The 20,922-nt window shown below is 38.1% G+C and overlaps 2 protein-coding genes across 2 annotated transcripts in view; one reads left to right on the top strand and one right to left on the bottom strand.

Annotated features, from left to right (window-relative positions):
• The first annotated feature begins 620 nt into the window (after positions 1 to 620).
• Positions 621 to 8,697, top strand: LOC140942761 (splicing regulator SDE2-like). Its single transcript, XM_073391750.1, has 6 exons — positions 621 to 750; positions 3,501 to 3,736; positions 4,316 to 4,485; positions 4,888 to 5,011; positions 6,076 to 6,427; positions 7,925 to 8,697. Exons 1-6 carry the CDS (start codon positions 640 to 642, stop codon positions 8,147 to 8,149), a joined length of 1,218 nt encoding a protein of 405 aa, XP_073247851.1. The 5' UTR covers positions 621 to 639; the 3' UTR covers positions 8,150 to 8,697.
• Positions 8,698 to 9,367: 670 nt separating this feature from the next.
• Positions 9,368 to 20,922, bottom strand: part of LOC140942757 (uncharacterized) — a 53,326-nt gene continuing 41,771 nt past the window's right edge. The window contains exons 7-9 of the mRNA XM_073391748.1: positions 10,886 to 10,963; positions 10,409 to 10,468; positions 9,368 to 10,095 (exon numbers count right to left, since the gene is read on the bottom strand). Of these exons, the coding sequence (XP_073247849.1) occupies positions 9,859 to 10,095; positions 10,409 to 10,468; positions 10,886 to 10,963 (375 nt within the window). The 3' untranslated portion in view covers positions 9,368 to 9,858. The remainder of the gene's footprint in view (positions 10,096 to 10,408; positions 10,469 to 10,885; positions 10,964 to 20,922) is intronic.

Genomic DNA, 20,922 nt, shown 5'->3' with positions numbered 1-20,922 from the left:
TCTCAAGCAACTGTCTTGCTTGCTGAGAGGCTGAGTATCAGTCCCCAAGGTTATGTTTTGCCCCCTTGCATCCTTCAGCTTGTTCTCCCTATCTCTTTATATTTCATAATCGGCCCTTTTTCCAAGCATCAAAATCGATTGAAGAAGACTGCTCCGTACGCTGTTTGAGTTGTGTAAATAAAGCAGCGGCTTGTGTGATACTTGGTGCATTAAGATTGTCTGGTGCTGCCTCTGAAATGGACCCAGGGACCTTCCCACTGTGCAACTCGCGATGCACCGTTACCTGCTCCTGGATGGAGGGAAATTGTCACTAGCCTGCGAAGTAGGCGCTTGGAAGTAGTAGATGAAAGAGAGAACGTGCGCACGTGAGGGAGACACGCGAGGGGTGAGGCCTTCTCACGCGCCCGTCTTTTCTTGCGCCCACAACTTCCAAGCGCCTGCTATGCAGGCTATAAAATAACAATCGGCAGATTGTGTTGGGACCCTGTGCACCCAAAGGTGTTTACAATACCCTTTCCTCGTAAGCACTTGTAACGTGACTTTGGGCCACCTGCCGGGACCAATCATTCGTCGGTAAAGGGTTTCCTGTGCCTGCAATGAAATAGTACCCACAAGTCCTTGTTTTCGCAACAACCCAAGATGTCTGCCTTCTTGTACGATCTACATCGGGAGCTCTTTTGCTTGAATGTTGATGATTATGAGGTTCAAAATGGACTACAATTGAAACAGATTGCATCTGAATGTTGTGGGGTAAGTCTTGATTCAATCGTTGTCCATAATCTCTTGCCGAAATGCAATAAAAAAACATCAAATTCTGTTTCCACTATTACGGATTGCATGGAGTTAAGCTTAAGCTTTAAGACTGAATCCATCAGGAAATTGAGTAATATTAATTTTAAGTGGACGAAAGCCTTGTACCAGAATAATTTAAAGCATATTGCATTCTTTTTCACATTTTTCAAGGGCTAAAGATGTAATTAGTCATCTGTAATAACCCCAAACTAAATTACAGGGTTTTCAACAGTTTTTGAAGTAGGAGTTGTGTTTATTTGAGTAGGAGTTGCAAGGCCTTGCTCTCTAGGGGGGTCTGGGGGCATGCCCCCCCAGGAAATTTTGAATTTCTAGACTCTTGGAGACGCATTTTCCCGCATTTTGAGACGCAGAACTAGCAAATTTTAGATATCGAAAATACTGATAAATTTTGATGCTTTTAGTAACTTTAACCACAATATTAGGGTACGCTTTAACCACAATCAGGGTTTTTATGTGGCATATTGTTGTAAGTTAATATTTAATGTTAAGATTTGGATTTTAAGGCTTTAGTATGTTAGTCATTGTATAGGAATTTATTGTACCTGATGATTTTTACCGTGTATAAATGATGATTAAAGATTAGATTAAAGATTAAAGATTAGTACATAATTTGGGTTGAAAAAAGTATAAGTGATTGAGAAACAGCTAAGGTAATTGAATTTTCAATAACCAACAAAGCTACTTGTGTATACTTTGTTCATGTAGACCCATGTACTTGGATAGCTGTTTGTCCAGTCTGGACAGAAGCATTTTTTCTGGGCCTTCTCTTGATGCCTGGAAAAGGCTCAGAAACATACTAAAGCTATACACGAACTGTTTTAAACACAAACAAAATTTACAATTTTGAATATCCTTATTACTTATCGATCACAAACACCGTTCAGTCCTACTTCATCATTCAATTGAAGTGAAATATGGTAGTATCTACAAGTCAAAACATGGAGATTCTTTGTCATCTGAGAAAAAGACTTTAAGTGAGAAAAGTCCTCACTATCATCGTCATCATCCTCCCATCCACTGTCATGTTCTTCACTGTCGTCCGATTCGCCATGCTCTTCATCTAGGCAGAAGACTTTTGCTACCACTTCTTCTTGTTCTTTCTCCTCAATTTGAACTATTTCCTCTTCCGTTTGCATACTGGCATCTGCTTGGGTAATCTTCGGGAAAACATTACATTATTACCTGTAGCATCCTTTTTCTTTTTCCTGTTTGTCACTGTCAGCGACCACATCTCCCGTAAACCCTCTTGTCGCTTTTCTGCCATTTTGCCGTGTTCTTGGAGACGAAATGTGGCGTTTTATATAGAGTGGCTTCAGAAACCGCTAACTACAATGTTCCCTGTAACTGAGACCCAGTCTTCGACTCGTCCTCAACGTTTACTCAACGTATTACGCAGAGAACGTATTTTAAAAGCAGACTCAAGCGATGTTTTGGTGAAATTCTCCAGAAAAATTTCAAGTTTGCTTGCTCGCAACAGCTTTGTGAACACTTACCACTTTTTATCAAAAGTTTTATTTATCATATAATTTACCTAAGGGAAAGTAGGCGTCGCAAATCAAAAAGTTGCCGTCGGATGCGACGGCTGACGGCTGATTTTGAAAACACTGAATTAATTATTTTCTCATGGGAGCCCGAGAAAATCAATGTCAAATTTCACAAAATGACATCTTACACATGAAATTTTTAGAATTTTACTTGTGTTTTCACAAATCTTGCATGTGATAAATTTTCTTTGGTATTATTACAGATGACAAATTACAGTCATCGTTAGCCCTTGAAAAATGAAAAAAAAAAAAAAACAACGCAATATTCTTTAAATTTTTCTGGTACAAGGTTTTTTCCACTAAAAATATTGATCTTTGCGTATGCAAGTCTTCAGATATCACAACAATCTTTGTTAAAGTGTGAAACCTTTTAAATTGACATAAAAATTATAAGGTGGTTGTGGACTTCGGGGTAAAGTAATAGCTTTTAGCCACATTTTATTAAATGATTCAGCAAACTGTTGCTGTCTTCTTTTTAAGCATATACGTCCAAAGTATAATCTTGAAATATCCCAGAAAACTATATGTATTAAATATTTTATTTATTAGTGGTTTCTGATGAAGTGTTATTACATTCGTTTTCACTCAAAACCAACTGCAACCCTTGTAGCTGGCTGATGATAAATTATTTTTACACTTTGTGGTAAAGTTTACAAAGTAATGTCACTGGTCAAGTCACCTGAAAGTCATCTCGCCCAAACCCTGGAGGTAATTTGAGCTCTGACAGATCAGATACACTGCCTCTTAACCTAGAAACACTTTTTAAAGAAATACACATAACACATTTTAAATAAAGTGTACTTCTTTTTCTCTAAGGCTGAAAATAGGAGGAAGAGTAAAAAGACAGTGCCTGTGCAGCTGTATGGGTCCACAGCTTTTGATGACATACAGTCAAACCACAATAATAAAGACACTGAGGAGGCCATAGAAAGTGTCCTTTTTAATGGGGTGTCCTTGTTAAGCAGGTTGGATTTAGAAAAATGTAACAGTGACAAAGCAAACTGTCCATAATAGTGAAGTGTCCATATTAAGTGGGTGTCCATAAAGTGGTGTTTGACTGTAACTTTATGATCATTGTTTGGTCAAGATGACTTTAAAGTGACTTGACTATGAAATAATAGTTATTTATTTATTAAATGGCAGGGCATACCAGTGGAAAAACTGTTTGTCATTCACAATGGCCATGTCACCTCAGATAGCAGTAAAGTTCACCTTCAAGCTGGAGATGTTTGTTACACAGCTCTGCATCTTCCTGGTGGAAAAGGAGGGTTTGGATCCATGCTGCGGGCACTTGGTGCACAGATAGAGAAGACAACAAACAGAGAAGCTTGCAGGGACTTGAGTGGGAGACGAATGAGGGATATCAACGATGAGAAAAAGTAGGAATCCAGGGCTGTGCTCTAGCGGAGCCCGGTGGCCCCTGGCGCCTAACTTTTGCCCTGGGGCGACTAGAAAATATCAGATTTTTCGCACAAATCATATGCTGGGCACCCTATATTTTACAGTTTCAGTGCACTTTTCCATAGAGCACAGCCTTGAAACCTTTCAGCTGATTTTTTTCTAATTTAAACAAAGGCCACTACACATATCAGACAACTACTACCATAACTGTGTGTTGCTTCCCACTGTCGCCAGAAAAGGCGACTGAGAAAACATTGATCTTGTTACCTTTAATATTTGTGACCACTTTCTTTCTTTTCGGAGTTCATGACAACTGACCAAACTTTTTATTGTTTTATTGTTTTTACGTGTTTATATTAAGAGTAAAACCCCCTGTTACTTTTTAATAGTATAAGGAGACTTTTGTTGGAGTCGTTACTTTTGGAGATTTGTTTCTTTTCTGGGGTTTGGACAGGATTCTTCAATATTTTTACTCTCCCTTTGGCTTGGACTTGTAAGAGATGTTTTTCACGATCTTTTGCTAAGGGAATTTTTTCTTTGATTTTTATATCTTTTAGAATAGCTGAGTGGGTTTCTAAACAAGCTGAGAGGGAGCGTGAAAAAGAAAGACAAAAACAACTGCGGATGGAGAGAAAGAGACAAATGCCTAAACATACGTTTGATGATGCAACATATACACAACACATCCAGGAAACTTGTGAACGAATTGAAGATGCCTTGCAGCAAGGTAAAACATTTTCATATTATCACATTTGCTGCAGCTGTTGTTCTCTATCCTTTATCAATAAAAAAATTGTCTTTTGGGAACCACCAACAGCCTTTATGTTACCGCCCTTTGGTAACCATCAGAATCAATACCCATCCGTTCCTTCCGTCCACCCATCAATTCTTCTATCTGTCTCTTCTTGTTCTGCTGATTCTCAAAGCAAGGCTGTGGCCCCAGGCGACAAGAAGATCTTAGTTTTTCCATAGAAATATCAAGCTGAGCACCCTGGATTTCACAGGTTCAAGGCACTGGGCTCCCTTTGAGTTTTCTTAGAGCACACCCTTGTCAAAGAGCCCTGGAACAGGGTTTGTGTTTGGGCAAAATAATAACAATAATAATAAAGTGAGTAAACTATTTTCACAGGTCTTAAAGCTGCAGGAAGTTCAGCATCAACAAGCACTTCAACATCCTCAGAGAGAACAGCAGTCAAACGTGTCCTTGCTGATGAACCATCAACTTCAAGTGGAAGCAAGAAAAGCAGGATGTTGTGAGTTTCCATTCATGTATCTTTTACAATCTTTGTCTGCCTAAAAGCGTTGGCAATAAATTTACTAGACACTTTATTATTTTTAACTATCCCATCTCTGTTTACAAAAAAGTCTTTTTTCTCAATGCTCATATGTAAGATCTTCTTTGGAATTTTTGGTAGAATGGGCAGCTTGTATAGCAGTGCAGTAATTATTATTGTATGACAGGCTGGTGGTTAGGTTATGTTTGCAAGAAAAAATGTATTTTACACCAGGGCAATCACTAAGAGCTTGGGACCAGGGATTTTCCCAGCTTCTACAGTGTTGTCATTAAGATTTAATAATGTAAGTAGCCGGGCTCTTGCAAAAAGTAACAGGTTATTTATCGCTTAAATTCTTCTATGTTTGTAATGCTTGACTTATTTAGAAACTTTGAGTGGCCGGTTGATTTTACTACAGTAGCCTCCTAAAAAAGGCGGCTACTGGCTACAAATGACAGCCCTGCTTCTATGAGCATTACCTCCAGCTACTTCCATAGGAAGCAAAAGGGAAATAGAACCTAATTAAGTAGACCTGAAATCTTAGTGACAACCCCATTAAAGTGATTTGATGAAGTGTTCAATAATATGGCAAGCTGGGAAAGTGGGAGAGCACTTGGGAGTCTGGGAGGTGTAAGTGATTTGGAACACTACCCTTTTAAAAACTACCATACTGTTTGCAGGACTAAACAATTTTTTGCTTCTTACTGACTAAGTGCAGTTTTTTTTTGTTCTTGACTGACTTAGTACAGCTACACCACCCAATTGGTGCCTCTCTTAATAAGTTGTATGACAATAACAGGGAACCTTTTTTGTCATTAAGGTACTCAGGGATGCTAATAAAATGTTAACTGTTTGTTTTGAACCAAAATCTTAAGATTATATTACTATAAACCTTTTTGCAACTGCTTGTGAAACTGCACAAAAACGTACACCCAAAAGCTGTGACTGTCAGTGTTCACATTCATAGGTACCAAACCATTTTTAAAGTTTCTGTCATTTATTGAAACTTTAGAAGAACTGTTTTTTGTCATGTTTTTGTCCAGGTTAGGAATGGATGATCTTGACAGCGATGAAGATGATGACGTGTTAGTTACTTCAAGAGATGAAAGTAAAGATATTCCTGCATTGTGTACTTCAACTACTACATCATGTACCAGCACCCATGTTGAACCCTCAACATCATATAACAATTTTGAAAACAGACATTGCATGGAGACTGGAGCAGAGGAAATTGTGGGAGAGAATGAGTTAGAAGGAGAAACCAAAGATCAAACAAAAGATTTCCAGGAAAAAGACTCTGATTCACCCCAAGGAAAAAGAAACCAAGAAGGAGGGCTGAGAGAAGATAGAATTAGTGAAAAGGACCAGGTTACTGACATACATCCTGCAGAAAAGGTGAGTGAAGTAAAAGCGTCACATGTTGGGGGGTCCTCCGGATTTCAAGTGGCAGGGATGATTGAAGGATTTTTTGGGGTTTGAAATTTTTGATTTTGGGATTTTAATTTTTTGGGGTTGGAAAATTTTGGCAAGTATTTTTTGGGGTAGCTTGATTTAAGTACAGATTTTTTGGGGTGTTTAAAACAATCTGAAGATTCTTGATAGTTCCCATGTATCCCAACCGTGTAGTTCGGCAAATACACTTTTATGGCTCGGAAATTTGGCATGGATTTTTTTGGGTTTTGATTTTTGCCTTTATTCGATAATCCCTGACACTTGAAGTCCCCCTAGCCATGAATTCTGGTCTTGGTAGTAAATAGATGTCATTGTGCAAATGGCAAGTGTTTCCGTAATGAAGAAGAATGCTCTTACAACAGAGTTCAGTCTTGCTTGCTTGGAGATTAGAACGAGAAATGAGGAGGCGATTACTTCTACATGAAACAGGAGGTCGAGTATTCTTCAGGATATTTACTTTTTATGTGTGCAGTCGCAGGCTATACGGGTGTAGAAAATACACGAAAATTCAAGGGCCCTGATTCCAGAGAAATTACATCATTGCCAGAAATAAAAAAAGTGATTTACATGGCATGTCATTACAATCATTGCCAAAAATAAACTATATGCTCATCGCAAGACCCATTTGCATACAATGAAAGGTTACAACACCCGACCATTGCCGTTTTGCTAAAGGTTCTTATTTTTTTTCGACCACTCAGTAGTGTTTACTTGTTCGAAAGTAATCAACGCTTTCAAGCAATAGAATTTGTGGACCGACACGTTTTGGAAAAGCTCTTAATTTAATCTTTCCTAAGCTTCCTTCAGAAAACATGCATGGCTTCGGTCACTGAACGATTCTTATTCCCAAATTCCACGGTCTCTGCAAGGAACGCCTGGCACAATGACACCCTTTTGTGTCCTAAATACGAAGAATTAAAACGCGTTGCAGATTATGAGTCTCGCTGCTTACGCAAGCAAGACTAATAATCTGTAAAGGAGGAGTCCACTACACCAAATGAAAACAGTCGATGTAGCTATATATATTATGTACATATTTCATAAAAAAAAACGACTGCCGATGACTGCTACATTGACGTTGACGATGACAAAGAAGATAAATACAACAGAGACAACAAAGACAATGATGTAAATGGTCTACTAGGTCAAATGCTTCTTTCAACCCAGGATTGATTTTATGTATGACTATTATCAGGGTTGTCAAAAGTAGCCAGCTGCAGGTGAAAATCCCCGCCTATTTAGTTAGTATTGGCCGGCTACTCTGCTTGGCATCTCTTTATGAATGGCGTTTTTTAAATAAAATATTCTTGGACTGGCCGCTTACTTTGACAACTCAGCTGTCTACTTTAAAACTTTCTGACAACCCTGCTATAATACACTGTACATTGCATGATACTAGGAGGAAACATAGGAACAGTGAAGTAACTTTTCTTCTTGTAGGTTGAGTTTTGTCTGGATGACTACACTTCAGCAGAGCAACTTGAATCAGTAGGAATGCAATGTCTTAAGGAGGAGCTGATGACAAGGGGGCTCAAATGTGGTGGGACATTACAGCAAAGAGCTCAGCGGCTGTTTGCTACCAAAGGTGTTCCTCTGGACCAGCTGGATCCTTCATTCTTTGCTAAACCAACAGGGAACAAGAAATCAAACGGAAAGAAGAAGTAAAGGAGTCCTTCACCTCTGGAATTTTGATTTGCCAGTCTAAGCAAACAGGCTCAGTGTTGAAATTATTAAAACACTACTTGCCATCATATGATTGAACAGTTTATCATTCTGAGAATTGTTACCTACAATAAGTTGCCACAACTTAAGATGAAGATTTTGGGATGAGTTTAACTGAGTGCAAGCCTTTGTGTACTCAAGCTTAAAATAATGGACTGTTGTTAGATTTTGCTAGCAATCGAACCCTTCATAATTTTTACAGTTCTGCTTTCTTCTATTTCTTTCTTTTTCTTTCACATGCCTAGAGAAAGTTGTTCATGACACTGTATTTTTTCTAAGATTTTATTGTCTCTTCTCTTTTTTTAAAAACAGTAAACGAGCTGAACATGTACCTGGAGTCAATAATAATTATTATTATAAACATTGAACCATGAACAATGTTTTATTTCAGGTTAAATACAACAACAATAATCCATGTTTATTATAATGTAAAAATATTTCAATTTGTCAAATATTTGTAGCAGAAAATAAACAACCTTACCTGATTCAACTCTTGAAAAATTCGCCAGTTGGCAAACTAAATGAAATGGAATTCAGTAACAGCGATGAAACCGTAACACTGAATCTTTTCTGTTGAACTTCTTTAATTTTAATTAATATATACACTGTACACACGTACATGTAGTTGCTTTTTTTAAGTAAATTTTCACAATAACAATTTTGTACATTATTAATGAAAGTGCATCCCTGAATAAAACAATAGCAGGGTTTGAATAAAGAGTTACCCAAGTGCTGTTTCAGAGGAATAATTATATAAATGTGGCTAAAGGATCCCTGCAAATAGGTTCTCTTTTTGGAGAGCAAGCAAGTTGCTTTGGCTGTAGTTTTTGAAAGTTAATGCAAAGCTGGTGTGAGAGCCAAATACAAGTACAGTTGACTCTCTCTTAACGGACACCTCTGTAAAACTGACACCTAGAGTTGGTCCTTGCCTTTCTTTACTCCCTATATTTGACTCTCTATAAGATGGACATCTCTCTTAGACGGACAATTAGTACCGGCCCCAAAGGTGTCCGACTTAGAAAGAGTTGACTGTACCAGCTTACAGGTTACCAAAATCAAAATCAAGTATTGAAATATGGCATTGTGGCTGTGTAAAACCTCTAGACCCTTGCAGTGACCACTATCTTATTTCACCTTTATTCTAACATAAGAAGAATAAGGCAGAACGATCCTCAAAGATGTTCTCATTTTTTTAATATCCTTATCTGATGGCAGAAGTACAATTACCTTTTCCCATGCATTACAACTACAAATTTACAGCAGATCATGTGACCTCTTAGTTAGCTCTTGTAAATTTAACTCTCTAAAAAATCTGAAAATATTGAAAACCATGAACATTGAGACCTAAAGGATTTGTTGGTATGGGTAAATTTATTTGCATTGCAAATAAAAAATAAAGTGCTCCTTCTTTTTCATGAGCTCTTTGCGTGGATGCATTCTGACAAGCTTGAGTCTCAATTTTCTTAGCAAGATTTTTACCTGTGTTTTCTCTAACCAATTATGAATTTTATTTTCTCCTGGCAAAAACAATATTTTATTCGCTGCGCTTGTTTGTAAAATATTGTTTTCTCACTCAAAAATAAAATTCATATCTTCGCGCCACCATGTAATATCCTCTATGTATATAAATATTTTTATCTCCTGATAGAGTTTTATTGCTCTATTCTAATTTTTATTTTATCAACTGGACTCTGGATGTGAGTATCAATTGGTACATTTGTCAAAGGACTGCTATAAGAACAAGTGCTTTTATCGCACTTAAAAAGCAACTTAATTGGTCGTTTTCTGTTGGTGTTTGCATGGAGCAGGGTACAGTCTGGTATTTCATCCAAGTCCTTGCTGTATGCCAACTTTCTCTTTTGTTTAAGCTTGTTCATGGTGATACAGTCCTTTGTAACAAAAAAGATAAAACCAAAATAATGGTACAACAGAAAAAAGCCTTACTTTGAACAAGTAGATAAATCTGCTTAAACAAAATGAAGGACTAAAATTAATGTCCTATGGGGCTAAACCAATAAATTAAATACTGCTTTTAATAATAATAATAATAATAATAATAATAATAATAATAATAATAATAGAAAATTTAATATTTTTAACAGCATATTACAAACAAACAAAACACTTGACAACAAGAGTCAAAATTCACTTTAGACTTACAACTGTATGGAAAGTAAAGTGGAAAACAAGACCATATCCCACCTGTTTGGAGACTGTCTCTGGAGTAACATTGGGCAAATCTTCTTTACTGGATTCTGGTTCCTGAGAAATGACCAGAAATAAAAAATGTCTTACTTCCCATAGTTGTCATAAGATACTCTTTTAGAGGTGTTTGCCAGTAGCATTAAATAGAGGTAATCCCATGGTAGTATTTCAATTCTCAGTTCTTCTTGTTTCTGCTCTGAATAACTTTTTCATCTTTTTCCATGGGTGTTAAAAGTCTTAGAATTTCAGATGTCCTTCCTTGATAGGTTTTTCAAAACAAAAATGTTGCCTAGGATTTCCTAGTTTTGCACTGCAGATTGCCTACCCCACATGACATTGCAACATCAGAAGCTAGTGGCTGCCAAAAAGAGGTATTGATATTTAAGACCACTTTTGTGTTCTAAACATTTTTACAAGTGATTATAAAAACTCCTCCGCTTCAGGTTAAAAGCGTGTTGCTCTTTGAAAAATTACCTGATTTTTGCTTTTAGATTTTGACTTCACAGGATCAGAAGTCTTCTCATTATTGACTGTTATTGGAGAGGTGTCAGGCTGTAAATTGAATAAATCAATAATGTTAGTAGTCGTTTTATGTTTAACAAGAGATTCAACTGAACACCACCATGTGAGCAGGGACCCTTCTATCTCCCTTCAGGGTAGACAGGCAGGCTTAAATACATGTACCACGTATCAACAGTCCAGTCTCAGCAGTATGCAAGGTGTTTGTCATATAAACCCACTGTAGTAATAGGCCTTACAGTATAGTTCCTTCAAGTCTCCTTAATTGAGGTAATAGAGCACCTGACTTGGACTAGCAACCACACAGAAAATCATAGATTCAACTTCTCCTGCAAGAAAACATTTTTTTTTCTTCAGGTTGCCTGTGTAACTGACAGAAAACCTCATTTCTTATGATCTTTTTCCTTCGTGACATCCAGTTAAATCATTTAAAGGGAAGAAGCAAATGTGCCATTTATCACTACAGCAAACTAACTCACCAGATTTAGTGGTCACTTATCATTTGAGAGTCATAATATCATTGACAAAAGATTGCACTGTTGTTTTTTCAAGATTCAGGGGTAAATTTAATAAAACTTTTTACAAGTGTAATTTACAAGAGTAGCTAGCAATAGTAGCTTGTTTTGAGTTAGCAAGTGGGAAGAAAGAGTGGATACTGACAGAAATACTAGAGAAGTAAATATAATAACAAAAGTTAACCTTGTTTTGTGCTTGTTTATCCTGGTACAACTTTTGGTGACACAGAAACGTATACTAGAACACTCACTTTATTTAGCTATGCATTTATTCAGCATAAAAGCCCTAATCAGCGATAAAAAGACACACCAGGCCCCGGTTGTTCAAAAGATGGATAGCATTATCCACCAGATAAATCACTATCCAGTTGATAAGTATTAGGGAAACAAATTGCACCATCCAGTGGATAGAGGTTTATCCCACGGATAGAGCTATCCACCTTTTGAACAAATGGGGCCAACCTTCCTTTTAAGGGGTGTTGTGGATCAAAAGGGTTCTTTGCAAAAATATACTTTAAGTTCACCTCTTTGTCAAACAGATCATATGAGCCCAGTGCATCCTCTGTTTTCTTTTGGGCTGCTTCAGCCTGTTCTTTTTCATCTACTGGCTCCTCTAAGAAAACAGCCATGTCAAAATAGAATTATTTTTTACCCCAAAGTTGCAAATGAGAGGTTCCTTCAATGCAGAATATTATTCACTACTACTATACGTGTACAAAGGCTTGTTATCACTGTAGTAGAGTATAAAATTTTTCCTTTGCTCCTTGAACTTTAATTTGCTGCAGGACTGAAACATCATAACGGAAATTCTACTCACCCATTATTGCTGATAAATCCTGAGGGATTATGTCTCTCAGCTGAATTGGTAAGTCCTCCTCCACAAGTGTTGAATTGTGTGGCGGTAAAACTTGTGAGGTACTAGTTGGGGCATCACCAACAAAGAAGTCATCTGAATTGACATCATCAAGGCAGGACTTGCATAGCGACATGGATTTGACAGTGGACAAAGAATTTTCATTACTGCACCATACACTTCCACACATGGAACAACAAGACATTGATTTGAATGAATATGTAGTTGTTGAGGTGAGGTGTTTTGACTTCATAAGTGGTGCCTTCTTGGAATGAAGTTTAGCCCTAGAAAAGACGTAACAGGCAAAAAGCAAAAATCATGATCACTTCATTACCACCCCACTGCTACTAGTCTGTCATCACTGAGTTTCATTAATGTGAGCTGTAGACCTTATTACTTACAGTTCACATCAGGTTGGTATGTTAAATTTAATTTTCTCTCGTCAAGTTATTAATAAAAAAAACAACAAGTATTCAGTTGCAAAAGGTAAACCAAAAAATGAAGCACAAGGCACCCAGACAACTGGAGCACACCTCGGTAGTTGGATATAAATAACTTCTTGCACAAATGAATGGGATGCTTGTGTGCTGAAGGGTTACCTAGCAACCCATTTGAACAGACTATAAAATTATGTTGTAAAGTTTGCAGCTGAGTGTAAAAGCACACTCTAGTACCATTACCAAAAAGCTAGATCTATACCTCTGTAACTCTTTTCTGTATGTTTTGCAGTCTTTATCATCATTGGAGCTAACTTTTGCTAGCAAAGCACTACTTGACACCAACTTTCTATCTGAAATATGAAACAGTAACAAATCTATTTGGCACAATAAAACTTCTACAAATGGGTGATCACTTCAACTTCTTTCAAATTTGACATACAAGTCACTTTGTCCATGAAGTGAGACAAAAATTAACAGTATACGTGGATTAGAGCTAGAAGGATTTGGTTATTATAAGGGTAAACAACTAGAGTATTACTGTGAAAGGTTTGAACCCAGGAGTCATTTCAAAAGTAGGTTGAGTTTGATCGTCCGGGTGAACGTAGTCCTGAATAGGACTGTTGTTGTTGACAGTGACTGACGTTTCGACAACCTGTGCGGTAGTCATCTTCAGAGTCAAGGGTATTGTAGAGTATTGTAGTACTAGCGTATTGTCATGTCTCTTAATATCAACCTAACTTCAAGACCTTAGAAAGGGTTTGCCCTGGCTGAAGAAATGGAGTCGAGTGGATAGCCTGTACTTACTCGGCATCTGTTTTTTATTATAAAAAAGGTAAAAAATGTTGATGTCTTAGCTTGCAATGACAACATCGCTTCTTACTTGTCTTGTGTGAGTTTTGGCTTGGAATACATGGAGTTCTGCTCAATGTCTTTTCCAATGGGATGTTGCTGATGTTCCTAAGAGCTAGGCTAGAACCACGCCCTGCAAATGGAGTCATCCATGTTTTCAATCCTGTTTTGTTATTACGTTAAAACAAAAACATCATTCTGATTAAAAATGGTCAACATATTTTTTCACAAAAAGTAGAAGCCACACTTCTCTTCCAACTAACCAGTGGAACAGAAGTCGATTCTTCAGGATTGAAAACGCAGGGATGTTGATTTACTGCTTAGCAATCTTCAAACAAGAAAAACCCTAAGTAGGAAACCCTGCCACTGGGTGATTCCAAAAAATATCCAGACCATACCACGGACGGCTTTTTGGAATACTGAGGGCAATTGGGGGGTTCTTTGAACTGGAAATCTGAAGGCACAGGGGGAATACTTACATATGTACCACTGGAATTCAGAAAGCATGGAGGGGTTTTAGATCTGGAACTTTCACAGGGGACACTGAGACAAGATTGTATTCCTTGAAAATGCTAATTTTATGGACTTAATCAGTTCACAAATAAAGCACAAACTGATGACACTGCTGATGACTGCGGAAGCAGGACACAAGACTAGCATCCATTGATCAGTGATGTTTTCATAGTCATTTGTTGAGGAAAACCAACAAAACATGGGTTGTAGATCAAGCTCCAGAGGCCTTAATGATACAAAACATCCATTTTTCTCTCATGAAAACAGCCTCATAAATTATTTTGTCCATTCAGTGCAAAAAACGTGGTCTTTTGACGGACAACACCATGTTAATTTTCGAACCTCATGGGATTGGGTGTGACTGCTAAACCCAAAGGCTCAAATCATGATGGCACAAATGAAAATACACTTGATCGTAATAATGTCTTCTGAGGGTACACACATTCAACACAAGGTATTCTTATTGGTTCTGTATGTTCCAGTCTGGAGCAAAGTAAAATTAATGTAGGTTGCATTATTTTGTTGAACAGCGGTAAGGAGAAAACTTTAACCTTTTTTGAGTTTTGATTCCTGAATTTCTTGATTCATATACATGTATGACTTCCTTTGTGCTGGCCACCTAGACTGAAGTACAGAAGTAGAGTCATTTGAAATATTTTGAGGTAAAATAAGCCAAATTGGGCAATGTATATCTTCAAATCCTGCCAGTAGGTCTGAAAATTTGACGAAAATATGGAAAATCCAAACAGGAGGGGGTTTAACGATTATAGAATTCCAAGGGCATGGGGGATAACACATCTTAGGAGTTCTGAAGGTAATGGGGATGAAAATATGGAAGCTGTCCGTGGTATGGTATGGATATTTTCTATAATTGCCCATTTTGAACAAGCAAATCACTCAGGGCTAATGGGATTACTAGAACTGCTGGAACTAACGACTGATGCATTAATTCTGACAATACAAGTGACAGCTACCACTTTGTGGATATAGTTATTTGAAGCTGTGAAATTGGTACCACAATTTATATTAACCATGCCATGTTTGCTCTTATTTTTCTGACTGGAGTACACACCAATTACTTGAAGGTGACGAATGTATTTAATGTATGTTACGACTAATAATGTAATAAACAGATAAATAATATTTCAGGATCCCCACATGACTATGTTTTTGGGGATCCAGGATTGGCTTTTTCAAAGGCTGGCATTTGTGATTTTAGCGCAGATGGGGTGCGAGATCCGGTATCATAATTATGAACGGGATACAGGATTTAGCAATTTTATGATAAGATTTGTGAAATGACATCGTAAAGAACCGGCATTGATCCAATACTCAAGAAGGGAGAAAATTTTGACTGAGGGACAATTTGGTCAGGATGATGGGATGCATGCCCGTTGAATAGCTTTAAGCTTATATGACGAACTCCCACTATTATTTGTCCTGCAGCGGTACTGCCCCGTTTTATACTTGATTATTTTTGGAAACCAGGTCAAGTCTAACGACTCTGGGTCATTAATGTCATTAATTTCTACAAGGTTTAGCAGTGCCTTTGCCATGAACTAATTAAAACACATAAAACAAAAACAGCCATACATTTTCTCGCAAATTTAAGGCTCAAAGGAAAATCCCTTCTTTAAATTCAAAATATATTTACTTGCCTTTAACTTTCAGTGGGGGAAAAGCTGCTTGTTTTGAGTTCGGCTTGTCTTTTGAAGAAGGTGCCCACAAGTCATCCGGCGTTTCTGGAGTGGGAAAGTGGTCCTTCGTAGCAATTTGAACTGGCTTACTTTTCGAGTATGTCGCAAACGCGTTCTTTTTTCGTCCAAACATTGTACTGAGATCATGTGAGATGTGACACAGAGACACGGACTACCACCACTCGCTAAAGCAAACCCACGACATTTTTCGAGATTATTTTCCGTTGCAAGAACTCCCCTTGTCCTTAGCTTTTCATTGGCCAAAAGATAATCCTTTTAAATCCTCCACTAGCAACGAAAATCCCTTACTACACACACGCCATTTTTAGCACTTTTGTCCGTCAATCCGCCATTTTGACCTACTGACAGGGAGTTCCGAATCTTCCCGAGTAAGACCGACAATAGCTCCGAGTGACGCTACTAACTATCATTGGCTAATATCCTCCGATAATATTTCCGACTTTACATGTTCCAACTGGCGGGAAATATGAGCGGGAACTTTCCAGAGAAAAGAGAAGAGGAATTTGACAGCAAGAAGTTTGGAAACGTTTTTAAAGTGACTCGACCCAGTTTTTTTGGGGGGGTACCATCCTACTTTGAAGCTCTCTGGTATCCCCACCTTTACTTTTATCGTAAGTCTAACACATAGAATGGATAACATATAGATCAATCTACAATATAACATAAAATTTATGGCGATCGGAGTAAATGTCACGTGGTTATAATGCCACGCCCCTTTGAGGTCTGAGTCGAAAATTTCTATATGTTTGCCTTGCTCGAAATCGCGCGCATTTACAAGGCCCTAAAGCGTTTTGCTGACTTGCAAGGACCCATCTGTTATAAGGATGCCCAAAATAAAGAGATGAATCTCATAGTTTATTAGATATAATCCGTGTAAAGTTTGCTTATCATTTACGCATAAATTATGACCTAAATTTGGAAACCGCTGAATTTCTCGAATTGGGTCTTTGCGATTTTGGTGAAACTCTGTTCAGCGCAAGGCACTAATGCGCACTATGTGTAGCCGAGAGATTTTCACGAAAAAATGCCGGCAACAGCAGATTTTCGACTCAGACCTCAAAGGGGCGTGGCATTATAACCACGTGACATTTACTCCGATCGCCAAAAATTTTATGTTATATCGTAGATTGATCTATATGTTATCCATTCTATGTGTTAGACTTACGATAAAAGTAAAGGTGGAGATACCAGAGAGCTTCAAAGTAAGATGGTACCCCCCCAAAAAAACTGGGTCGAGTCACCTTAAGTTAGTTATCTAAGCTTAACCTACAACTTTGCAAGGGTTCCTTAAAGTGCAGCTGTTAGCAGAGAGGTAAATTTCATTTGCACCTTAGAGAACCTCTAAAACCATTTCGGTCTTAAACATGTTAAAAGGAACTGTTGAAAGATATTTTCCGCCGAAATCCACGTTGCATTTTGAATTCGCTGTGGCTATATGGCCGGTAACCGGTCAAGGTTTTCAAAACACTAAATGGCCGACAGTCCCATATTCTCAGTAAATTTCACAAAATTTTAAGATTCTAGCTAATCTAAACTATCATATGTCGATTAAGACAAGTCAAGCGATCCTGAAATGCCTTATAGATCTCAAGTCTAGTGTTTGGTTTACGCTGGGCTCAGAAGACGAAACCGTGTTTTGTGACACTTGGAACTTTTTTCAGCTCGACTGCCGGTCAAGGTTTTCAAAACACTAAATGGCCGGCAGCTAGGCAATATTCTCAGTAAATTTCACAAAATCGAAAGATTCTAGCTAATCTAAACTATCATATGTCGATTAAGATAAGTCAAGCGATCCTGAAATGCTTTATAGATCTCCAGTCTAGTGTTTTCCAGAAGCAGCAGACCCAACTAACGCGTGGACACTTTTCCCGCCGGTTTTCCGCGGAGGCCGTATGAAAGGTCAAGATGTTATGACGCCAAACGTCGCCTGTCACGCCATACTTTGAAGAGAAAATAGTAACGAACATCCAAAGACTCGAGACCAACAAAAACATGATATAGAAATCTCACAAAACTGGCTGGTTTGATCAGAATCACGACTTATGATAGTTCAGAACGGCTGAATTTTTTCAATTTTGCCAGCAAGTTTAAGCCCCGCCTAAAGGTTTGGATTTCTCAAATATTGGTTAAGATTTAATTGCGAAATATGCAAAGTCCTACTTTTCTGACACACCTTGGAAACACTGTGGCAATTCATGTGGCTTATCCATCAGCTAGGTTTCTGGGCAACTGCTACAGTACCATAGTCCCTGGGGGTTATCAGTTTCACAGATGCCTGCTCATGAATAAAAAGTTGTACCACTTAATGTCACATGTCTTGCTGTCACAACCTACCATGTTTTTCTCTTCATTCCTCCTTTCACAGAGGCATAGAGTGTTATACATACAAAAGCCGGCTTATTTCAATATTCAAACGAAAAAGTGATGTTATGCATGAAAGATTCTGTATGAAGGACAACACAAAAACATTAAAATGGCAAAGGAAGTCGTTTAACTCTCCTTCATGCATAACCCGCCATTTTCAACAATCGACCATGTGCTTCGGACTATACTCCAGTCCCCGTCTAAAATATAAATTGTCTAAAGTGAAACTATACCCCCACCCTCTGGGCACTTGCAAATCCCCACGTATGTCCCACGTCTCCCCGGGGTGGGAGTTTCCAGTGACAAGTGCATTACCGTTCACAATCACCATCGGTTCAAGAGGTAATCGGCTCCTGGTTTTAAATGTCGCGTAAATTTAAGGCGAATGTGTCAGTAAAACCAGTATAAAATGTTAAGCCCGTAATTAAAATTCGAGGCGATAGATGAAAGGTCGCACGTAACACTAAAGTTGAGCGAGGTTAACCATTTGCGTTTACTCGCGACCTCTCAAGTGTGTCTTCTCTTTTTTATTTACTCACAGTAAATAGTATTTTACGCCAATTCTCTTGGCTTGGTGTTGCTCTCTTGGGCTAACCACCCTTGAGATTTAGGTACGAAATTACGGCTAAGAAACGTTGACTGCGGATAAAAGTTTCGCATTCCTCTGCTCTGAGAAACAAGACGCCTGCGCACAGTCTATAGGTATCGATGACATCCCTAGCCTGCGAAGCTGGCTGGATTCCTGTGCCCGGGAACTTTTTTGGCGGCAGAGCCGCCATGCGAACAATACAGCACTCCCACGCGTATCCCACCAGCTACGCAGGCTACCGGCTCCCACGTGTAGGGGGTTTACGAGCAACTCAGTCGCTGAGCTTAGAGTTACCAGTTATCCGAGTTTACATCTTGGCGTTCTTTAATCTTTACAGTAGCTCATATGTCTTGTTTACAGCATCACTTAACGAATTTTGCTCGACAACTAACTGTAACTAATCTTCACTACTCCTAACTTGTGTTAAATACTGGCAACTTATATAAGTAAAACGGCGTAGGTACCTTCAGGCTTGCTGACCATGAGAGTTACAAACGCTTGTCCGAATGACTTACACGAATTTCCTGTTGATAACCAAAGTGGAATAGACAACCCCATAAGAAAAGCAATGAAAGCGTGACAGCTAAACCCACGAGGCTCTACCTAATAAACCAAAACAGGAACTCTGATGTAGGTAACAATCAAGGTCAGTCCAAAACGTGCCCACTTCAAGGACTGACACTCAAATTTAATAAATGACATTCATGTTTAAAAACTACTTGAAAAGGTAATAGAATTTGAAAGCTTGTCGACACAAATATGGTGGATTAAGCTTGATCTATAAACTGATAATAACAAGTCTAGTCACGAGTGAAACGTCAAGCATAAACATGAAATAAGCTTAAAATAACCTACAAAATACTTCACAACACGCTGCAGGTGCGAATTGAAAGTACAGCCACCACAACAGCTATCGATGTGAATGAGCTAAGTAGTATCCCCTAATTTTAAATATAAATCAGAACGTAAAAAAACTGTCAGTGAGTACAAAACTGACACTAAAGTACATCTAAGCTCTTACCTTCTTTGCTTTCATTTATATTGGCTACAAGTAGCATGCTATTCATTTGTCAGTTTTGGAAATGCAGTTCTCAACTTCCTAGCCATTGGTCAAACTGACAGTTATTAAGTAAACTGGAAGTGAATCATTTCTCTAGAAAAGTTTACTTAAAAGCTCAGGCCGCAATTACAGAAAAGAACCGATAAATTCAAATTCAACTTTTCAAAATTATTGAGAGGTCAAAATCGAGTGATCGTGACCGTTAAATCATCTCACTGTTTTTTCCTTTAGGCAAGACGCAAAAAGCTATTTTTCACCTTAAGGTGGCTCGACTGGATTTTTTTAGGGGGATACCTCCCAAGTTTGAGCCGTAACTACGTCGGCATGAGTAAAGATATGGAAAAAAGGTTACCACAACTGTATTACATAAAGATGAAAATTTCTTATGATCTGGGTTTTATTGCAATCGGAGTCTCCATGGCAACGTAATGACGCCATTACGTTTTTCATTTATTGTTGTGTTTCTCTGTACCAGGAGTTTTTTGAAGAAATCGCTTGAGGGAGTATGTACCTGCTATAATTGCCTCCATTATGGCAAAGATTAAAGAAATTCTATGAGAGCGTTTTCGAAATATTTTGAAATGCAGTTTTAAGAATCATAAAAACAATGAAATAGCATGCTAGCCGCACAATTCGCTAATATTGTAAGAAAATGATAAGCTTTGGGAACGCGGCTTCATCTCATAGTGGATTGATTCCATTGAAAACTGCATACAAAAAAAGAGGGGAATTGCACTGGGCGATCGCGAGTAAGAAGGATTTTATCAACTTGCATTCAACTGCTTTTGATACAGTTTTTGAAGGTAATTTGGTCCATGCCTAAAAATTTCGCATTTTTCCAAAAACCGCTCGATAAATTTTTTTATAAATTCGACAATTCCGAGATCAATCGTCAAGAAATATTCCCTGCAAGTTTTAAGAACATTGAAAACTGGGAAGGCTTTTAAACAGGGCCTCAAATATAGCCAATTTTCCCCCCAGATTTTGTGTTTACAAGCGAGCGTCCTCATTGTTCACTGGCATTGTTTTCAAGTTTCATATACACGTGCACATTTAGCAAAAACGCAGAATTTGCATCAAAAAGGACCCTC

This window comes from Porites lutea, chromosome 7 (genome assembly GCF_958299795.1).
Source record: "Porites lutea chromosome 7, jaPorLute2.1, whole genome shotgun sequence".
In the NCBI taxonomy this organism is placed as follows: Eukaryota; Metazoa; Cnidaria; class Anthozoa; order Scleractinia; family Poritidae; genus Porites; species Porites lutea.
This window is presented reverse-complemented; position numbering and strand designations above follow the sequence as displayed.

Excerpts from the sequence above, each read along its gene's own strand:
- LOC140942761 (XM_073391750.1), top strand. The coding sequence starts at position 640 with ATGTCTGCCTTCTTGTACGATCTACATCGGGAGCTCTTTTGCTTGAAT. Across the intron at positions 4,486-4,887 it reads TGAAGATGCCTTGCAGCAAG|GTCTTAAAGCTGCAGGAAGT; the intron begins GTAAAACATTTT and ends CTATTTTCACAG. Across the intron at positions 5,012-6,075 it reads AGCAAGAAAAGCAGGATGTT|GTTAGGAATGGATGATCTTG; the intron begins GTGAGTTTCCAT and ends GTTTTTGTCCAG.